An 8,803-nucleotide genomic window follows, 5' to 3' on the forward strand; every position below is an offset into this window, starting at 1 on the left:
TACTTGCTCAACGATCAAGGTACCATAAACTAGTACAAGTCAGCCTTGAAGTAACAATCCAGTACGGTGTCAAATAGTCTCGAATTTCGTGCCAGAACAGTCCCCAGAACAGAACCTCAAATCTGCCCTAAAAGAGCTCTAACAAACAGTCCTTGATTCCTTCAAAACAGCCCTAGAACTGGTGGCTAGAATTAGGTGATGAAGAGAGAATAACCTGCTATCCTACTGTACGATCAACCCCAGGAAAAGGAACACGGCTCAACAGCCAATGTTCAGGAGATGGGGGAGAACACAAAACGGGTCGTCCTAGAGAAAACTGCTGTACTGTATGGCCAGCCACCTAGAAGAGGAAAGCAAACTGCTGCTGTACGGCTAGCACACTACTGATGTTGTATGGTCAACGCTCAGAGGAGAAAGAAAACAATTCAGGTCAACCTACTGCTGTTGTACAGACAACGAAGAGGGAGTAATGTCCATTGTACGGCTAGAAGATGAGAAATCGCCACTAGAAAACTGATACAGCTGCAGTTGACTATTTGCAACTGTGAACGATTAGTGCACATAAGGGGGGGGGAGAGAAGGTGGCTGCCTTGTTGTACGGCCGATGCTCTGGAGAGAAAAAGCACGCTGCTGCCCATGTGTACGGTCAACAAACAGAAGAGAGTGAAAGAGAACTCTGCCACTGTTGTTTGCTTGTATGTGTGTCCATGATGCGCATCACTCCTCCCTTTCATAGAATCGACCAACCCCAAATATAGCTATGCTCTTCCCCTTTTTGCCAAAAGTGCTGACTTGTGGCCAAGTTTCAAGTAGGTGTCTCCTTTTGTCCACATGTCCAAGCCCAAAATAATAATATGAGCAGCCCGTCTTTAATGATGTGTGAACACAAGTAGGCGCCTCCTTTTGTCCACAGTGTTCATGCCCAAAATAATAATATGAGCAACCCGTCTTTAATGATGTTTGAACACACTGACTTATAAACCTTATAAGTCACTTTGATGAATTAGAATCCATGTTGCTTATGTTCTATGGTAATCTTTCAGGCCAAACTTTGCTGGTAAATACTCCAGCTTTCTTTTGTAGAAAATCCCCTTTCACAGCTTGGTTCCAAACAACGAGTGTGCGAAACACTGGTCAACATTGGTGAAGGCACCAAATTGGTGACAAAATCTCTATTCACATAAGCACGCGATTGTGGAGATTTTCCATCTATTGTATCCCTTTAGCAATAAAATAATCTCTCTATCTATGTTATCATGCAATTTGAATTTTAAAGTTTTGTGTTGTGAAACATCCTACTTCAATTTGTGCGTTGAGCTACGTCCCCCTCTCCCCTCGAGCTTTGCGTCTGCTGGCGCCTCCCCTTTCTCGTTTCTCTATCGCCTACCCCCTCCTCCCCTTGCTTGATTCGTTTGCACCTCCTTCCCCCTTTTTTTGCATGTAGCCCTTCTTGCTCTTTTGCCGCTAGCGCCCCCCTTCCCTACCTGCGCCCGCTTCCTTGCTGTCATGTGCTCTTCCCGTTGCGCCTTCTCTCCCCACCTCTTCACTTAGCCTGCGCCTGCCCCCCGTCTCTCCTTCTCAATGTCCCCTCCCCCCCACTTCTCTCTCTCCGTGTGCCTCCCTCCCCCCTGCCTGCCCCTTCTCTTTTTCCTCTTGCCTTGCAACCCCCCCTCCCCACGCCCCTTTGCTTTCTAGTTGCCCCCCCTACCTGAGCCCTGTGCCCTTCCACATCCTTGTGCTTTTTCTCAGCTAGTGGGAAGTTTTTAATCGGTAAGTCTTGGCCTCTTTTGGTCTTCACCACCAGGAGTACTCCATGGCAACCACTCCATCATCCTTGAATGGGGCTTGCCATTACTTGCTTATCTTTTTTTGAAGTGGACCTGCAACTTCTCGCTATGATTGTTGCATCCCTAGAGGCCTCCACTCTGGTATGTAAGATTATCAGTAGCCACCCCGTGCGTGGACAACTCAGAGATCTTCTTCAAGAGCTAGCCTCCTTGGTGGACCTACAAAGATCACAAACATTCATTCTCTGGGGTGTGGCTACTACCAGGTTGAGTTTGACTCACCAGAGGTGTCAGATCTTGTTATGCAGTTGAGCCCCGTTGTATTGTGTACGGCCTAGGCCTTCTTTGTGCGGTGGCAGCATGGCTTTGACCCCGCATCCGACCCTCTCGTCGGTGTTTTAGGCTTTCCTATGACAGTCTACTTCCCAGGCCTCAGGAGGAAGGATACCTTCCTCTTCTCCCCCCCAGTGTGATCAGTGGAGCCATTGGGAGAGAGATGGAATCCCCGCCTCGTCCCTCACACAAGCGGCTGGGATTCCATCCCTCATCATTCGTATCGCCTCGCCGGAGGCAGTGCCCCATGTCATATCCATTCCTTGCCTACTATGAGGAGACCCCATCATTCAACAAGTGTACTCAGGTATTCTCGACCAGTGTTTCATTTTCAGGTAGATGGGACACCTTGTGAGAACTTGCCCCCGATGTCAGTCCACGAGACCCCGCCTCCGGTGGTCCCCCCCGGTCCTCGTTTAGAGCCACACCATGGGATAGAGAGAGGCAAGTCCTTAGATAGCCGAAGCACCAGGAACCGACTTCGGGGCGATGATGTTGCCAGAGAGTGGCGGACTGTTGGTTTGCGCTAGGGCCATTAGCCAACTACTAGAGCTGAGCGTCACCACCGTGTTTGCTTAGGCTGGAAGAGTACAGGAGGATTCGGTTCTGTCAGAGAACCGTTTCAAGCATTTATCGTAGCACTCACCAATTTGGCGATGGGCCCCCTCTAGTCACTGCGTGTGGGTCCCTCCAACCCCCACTGTGAGGGTCCCTCCGGCCCCTCCGATTGGCGGCCATTTCCTCGTCGAGATTCCTTCTGAGGTTCTCAGATTCCAGTGAGGTGAGCTGGTCCCACTGAACTCTCGACGTGCCCCCCCAGCACCCTTCTGCTCCGATGGATCATCCCACCTACCCTCTTCTCCCTCCTCTCCGCCTCTCCACCCCCCTTTGCCTCCTCCTCCCCCCCTCCCCTCCCCCCCCCTCTCCTCCTCCTCATCCATCCTCGCCTCCGACTCTTCCCAGCAGTCCCCTCTACCCTGTCCTCTTCCTCTGAGCCCGCACTCCTCCCTCCCTCCCTCCGCCTATCCAGAGCACTATTGTCACTCCTCCCTCCCTCTGCCTCTCCAGAGCACTATTGTCACCCTCCAGATAGCCAGCGAGCTCCGTCCGTCACTTAATTCATTGATTCTTGGAGCCGATAGAGATGACCATCGCTGCTTTCGTGGTGAGGGCTCTCCCAGGATCTTGGGGCTGCCTGTGGATTACAGTTTTTTTCGATGCCTTCCAGCAGAAAGGACATATTTTTGAGGAGATAGTAGCTCTGATTCGAGTATGTGTGGTGCTTCATCACTCCATACCTTCTATGCGCCACAGAGAGTGGTGCGACGATCTTCTCCTTTCCCTTGAGTGTAGCCCTAGAGAGGGAGTGGGATTCCGAGTTGGTGGCCCCGCCATCCAGGGGCAGGCAGTAGAGCCCTCACAACATCTTTAAAATCTACACATCACCAACATGCTCACCTACCTCTCTGGCCTTTGGCTAGGATGGAGCTTGGAGGCTCAAGCCAGAGAGACCGGGATGGGGAGGTGGTGGCCTCTAGCTTGGAGGTGCTCCTCTTTGTGTTTCTTAATATTGGACAGGATTTTATTTTAAACTTTGCGCTGTGCACCTTGGGTGTGGGCCTTGGTGAGATCAGCAGCTTTTTGTAAGAGGCAGCCCCCCAGAGAAGATTGGAGGGATTTTGTGAGCAGGTGAGCAGTTTGAGGAGGGGTCTTGCTTCTCTTCAGCGGCTTCAGGAGAGTTCCCTCGATAGCCCTTGGATTGAGAGAGCTCGTAAAGAGATTAGATCCATCGAGGAGAGCAATGTACCATGCGAGAGCTTCCTTTTGGACCCAAGTTGACGATAGTCACAAGGGACTTCTTTGAGATTGTAGGCCCTCATAGGAGGAGATTTGGTATTCGGAGGTTGCGTGGGCACGATGGAGCTATTGTTTATGAACCTCCCCATGTGAGAGCCATCACTACTGATTTATTTCGAGCTCTCCTCACGGGTGCCCCATTATCCCCACAGGTGAGCACGATGGAGCTATTGTTTATGAACCTCCCCATGTGAGAGCCATCACTACTGATTTATTTCGAGGTTGCGTGGGCACGATGGAGCTATTGTTTATGAACCTCCCCATGTGAGAGCCATCACTACTGATTTATTTTGAGCTCTCCTCACGGGTGCCCCATTATCCCCACAGGTGATGGACGTGCGTGAGAGGGTTTGACGGGTCTGGCGGCACATGAGAGAGGTGGTTCCCTCCGCTCTTTGGTCCTTCTTATTGACTCCCTTCTTAGGGACAAATGCTCGGGGCCGGACAAGCTTCCAATTTCTTTCTTTCTTTGCTAGGATCTCATGGAAGGTGGCCTTTGAGCTGCCTTCAATGAGATTATGACCATATGTGCCATGCCAGAGAGGCTTTCAGAGGGTTTGCTACACTTGATTCCTAAGGAGAGTGGTGACAGATTAGAGATCCGGCAGTGGAGACCCATCACCCTTCTTGGGACCGCCTACACGATCTTGGCCAAGGCCATCAGCCCTTCCTCCCTAACTTGATCCATGACACTCAAAAAGGTTTTGTTCAGGATTGGAAAACTCCCCTTTTTTTCATACAAAAACAAGGATATATATTTTATTTTTTGTGTGTGTGATACAGGCCATTTTTGATGGTGTGCTATGTGAATGAACCCTTAAAATTTAATAAGGGTTAAGTCTGTAAAAAAAAAAACTTTAACTCCACTTGACAGCCGTTTTCCTATAATGTCGAGAATGCAGAACTGCTTTCATAGCTAAATGCCAAAATTCAATTTCTCTACAGCATTGAGAGCAACCATCCCTTTTGCAGATACATTGAATTCACCAACGCAGTATGCTACATGCCAGTTGTATTCTGCAAAGTGACCCACTGACCAGTGTAACCAGCTTTGAACATGGACCCACTTGGTCATCATGTTCTTCACGAGCTTCGGTGTTGCCAACAACAATAGCTCTCATGGTGACCTTCGACAACAGTTCATCTTCTTCTCCATTCATAAGCTTCTTGTTGTACAACCACACAACAGTGCAGATGACCTTCACGACAACGTCTCTCTTTGCCATACTTGCTCTGATCCAAGCACCATAGTCGCATGCTGCTTGTCTTGTTCAGTTTATTTTGCGGCTTCTATCTTCCTCCGTGCCTTCAATGCAGACAACGCAGAAAACGACATCTACATGCACCACTTTATTTTTTATGTTGTTTAGCGAAAACGTAGAGAAGGTGGTCATCCATATCCACTCTTTCTCTACACTGACATGGCTGCTACCAGGCCTTAAATTTGAAGCCCAATGTCGGGCTTCCTCGATGTACTGGTGACACCTTGTGTCAAAATCTTGGGCTTCAAATGACTCTCTGCCTTAAAACTCGGGCTTCCCACATTACCACACATGTATCTTCTCTACTGCACTATCGCGCTTGTGCTCAAAGTGTGTGTAGCTTTTCAGACCAAACAACTAGTCTAGAAGTACCTAGAATCCCTCGATATATATATATAAACAGCTCCATCCACGAGAGAATCCCCCAAACTTCAGTCAAACTACCATGCATCTCAACCATGCCTAGTATGGTCATATGCCACATATGAAAGGGTTTCAAGAGCATTACAAACTCCATTGAAAAGTAATAGTTGTGTGTAAATACAAGCCGCAATATGCTTAAACCTAAAAACCATCATTTCTCAAGAAAGGACCACCACAAAATCATGTATGCATTCACATGTAACTAAATCAAAAAATTTATGGCTCTTACCTCTGAGATATAGCATAACAATGGTCATTCGTCAGCATCCTTGCAATCAAAAATCTACTTGCTCGTCACGTGAGGTAGTCCTACCATCATGTAAATAGAGAAGTCAATCTGAAATCTAGTATATGTTAGGGAAGGCAACAAAAGATTCATTAAACAAATGAAGTAAGTTATACGAAAGAGATGAACCTGACGAGTAGTGTAAGGGCCCTGCAGCCACTATTCTCTTTCTGCTTTTGATTCTGTACTTGCTAGTGCGGCGGTGCCTCTCTGCACCATTCCGTACAGCAGCACCTCTGAACCTGTACAGCACATGTACCTGCTGTGTACAACTACTAAACTTACTGTGCTGTCCACTGTGCTTGCACATACAGGCCCTGTACACCTGCTGCTGCTAATGTCATCTTGTTGTACTTACTGTACCAGCTATTAATACTTGCTGAGGTGACTACCTAGTAGTACCAGCCATAGATACCTGCTACTAAGCAGCTTTCAAAGCTCTTGCTCCATAGTCACCTTCACCTGCTTGCACACACTCACAAACTCTCCTTTGAAACTATGTCATAACCAAAATTTCAAAGTATACATGAAAGCTCGAGTTAACATAGCTACTAGAAAACCACATACCAACTTATTGTCCCCATCAAAAAGCATAATGCTCATAACCTGCAACTTATGTCACAACATGCAGCTTATATCACAACATGCAACTTATTTCTCTTATGATCACAACCTGTAACTCACAAACCATTAGTAATACATCTTGAATCAAGACAAATGTTAGAGATCAACATGATTGGAGCATAAATGAAATAGCCCAAACATCAATACTTTCATGAGTGACGAGCATGTAATACCTCTTCAAGATTGATTATACATTCAATACCAATCACGTTATCACATATCACCTTCCCACCATCAATCTCTACAAATCCATGGCAGCTTTTCTACATTTTCTTAGCTCCCAAATGTGATGGACTGCATCCCAATCTATTTCACTTTGCTTCGGGCCAATAAGAGAGATGCGCATAAGCATCTCAAGAGTCCCCACTTTCAAGCACTGGCGTACGGAGGTCTTAATAGCATTCTGTTTAGAAAAACCTCTTTCACATGAGACGAGGACATAGGAAGAAGAAGGATAAACTGCCACAATTTCATTACATTTGGATAAGTGCGATGCCAATTAGAATTTGCTGCAAAAAGCTGCCATGCTTCCTTCATGTTCATCCCCTCACATGCATAATAAAGTGTGTCAGAGAATGATAAGAGCTCTTCTTTACAACCTTGTGCATCTACAAGATAATCTCCCACCTTACCCAACAACCTGTCCAACCATTCTACCACTTTTTGCTCTCTCTCCTGTGAAGTCTTTGAGCGCTTTGCATCTATAAAACTGTGGAGAAAACAATTTTGCTGCATTAAAGAAGTAGACATCAGGAAAACGATCATTGACACATTCAATAACTTTCTGCACAAAGTCCTTTGCAAGCTGTTCGCAAGTTTCAACATTTCCATTTCCAAGATCAAGTCGGGTGCCATCTTTATCTTTACCTGGAATACTTACATATAACATCTCATGTAAGTACTTCTCACCATTTTCATTTACATAGCACCAAGTTCCAGTTGTTGTGTCAGACATAAACTTTTGTAAAAACTTGGTACCTTTTGCAAACTCTTGCCCCAAGAACTTACGCCTAAGAGAACTCAAAGTCACCTCAATGTATGCACTCACCGAAGCTATGTCCACAACCTCTTCCTGAAAATACTTGTTAAGCGTATCCAAGTCTTGTAATACATCAGCAAGCATATGAATCACAAAAAGCACCTTATATATGCGTAATTTTGCATATCAAGCAGGTGCTCCCTGCTTCCCCCAAAAGGTAAGAATAGCAGGCATTAGCGTCACCAAACGCTCCATAACACTCCCTCGTGAGAGCCATCTAACCTCGTGTATTTGCAACACCTCCAAAACTTGTAAATTCATCTCCTGTAATAAATTTTGAAAACACGAGTGTCGTATACTAGACGCATGAATCCAAGAATAGATTTTGTTTGCAATTTTGTCTACATAAGATAAGCATGGAAAAGACTTTGATGCATCAAGTATAGCCAATGCCTCTCTATGGGCAATGCAATGCGTACTGACAAGATGAGGCACAACTCTCTTCAGTTTTGCAACTACACCATCATGGTGGCAACCAAGCATTGAGCTGTCACCATCTGTTGCGATACCTACCATGTGCTGCACATCAAGACCAACATCATCCAAAACCTTCAAGATTGCATCATACTTCGTTTGAGCTTGCCCATCTGGCACCACAATCAACCTTGCAAACTGTGTCTTACAAACACCCAAACCATGAGAAGACAAAAATGAGATGTAAACAATCAAATGTTTCTCCAAAGATCTGTCTGTAGTCTCATCAATCATCAAGGAGTAAAAAGGACTCTGCTTGAATTCAATGAGCTGACCATTTTGCAAATATTCAGAGATACAAGAAGCAAATTCTTTACCAGCCATTCCATTCAAGTATGCAGAGTAATCATTTTTTACAGGCATACTTTGCACATCTAAAGCATAAGCTAGATCACAAAGCTTTCTATACTTTTTACACGCCAAGTCCTCTTTGGCTATGAAGTACATTAGCTTCATACATGTGATTACTCGTTTTTTCACCTTACATGTGGACTTCCATGTGCTCTTGTATTTTGACCCCTCCATTAACAAAACGTAATGTAGCAAACTTATGTTCAAGAGATCTTTTATGTTTGCGGATCGCACTCATTTGCATGGTTTTACAACCTTTTCCCTTTCCCCATGGTCCCTTCAGGTTATATCGTTCACACCATAAGCACTTCATAAACTCCTTATCTCCACTCACAACATGCTTAAGAAAACTAAACTTATGCAACCA

At 45.9% G+C, this 8,803-nt stretch overlaps 1 protein-coding gene and 1 pseudogene across 1 annotated transcript; both read right to left on the reverse strand.

The window, feature by feature from the left end:
- Nucleotides 1–4,893: 4,893 nt before the first annotated feature.
- LOC147607499 (uncharacterized) lies at nt 4,894–7,695 on the reverse strand (annotated as a pseudogene).
- Nucleotides 7,696–7,737: 42 nt separating this feature from the next.
- LOC147607500 (uncharacterized) lies at nt 7,738–8,448 on the reverse strand. The gene is made up of 2 exons (XM_086790759.1): nt 8,035–8,448; nt 7,738–7,875 (listed from the first exon to the last, which is right to left on the reverse strand). The coding sequence occupies exons 1-2, from the start codon at nt 8,446–8,448 to the stop codon at nt 7,738–7,740; spliced, it is 552 nt and encodes a 183-aa protein (XP_086646885.1).
- Between the last annotated feature and the right edge of the window lie 355 nt (nt 8,449–8,803).

Source organism: Cibotium barometz, chromosome 55 (genome assembly GCF_041138505.1).
Source record: "Cibotium barometz isolate CiBa-2024 chromosome 55, ASM4113850v1, whole genome shotgun sequence".
Classification (NCBI taxonomy): domain Eukaryota; kingdom Viridiplantae; phylum Streptophyta; class Polypodiopsida; order Cyatheales; family Cibotiaceae; genus Cibotium; species Cibotium barometz.

Excerpts from the sequence above, each read along its gene's own strand:
- LOC147607500 (XM_086790759.1), bottom strand. The coding sequence starts at position 8,448 with ATGCCTGTAAAAAATGATTACTCTGCATACTTGAATGGAATGGCTGGT. Across the intron at positions 7,876-8,034 it reads AGAGAGTTGTGCCTCATCTT|GAGATGAATTTACAAGTTTT; the intron begins GTCAGTACGCAT and ends AATTTATTACAG.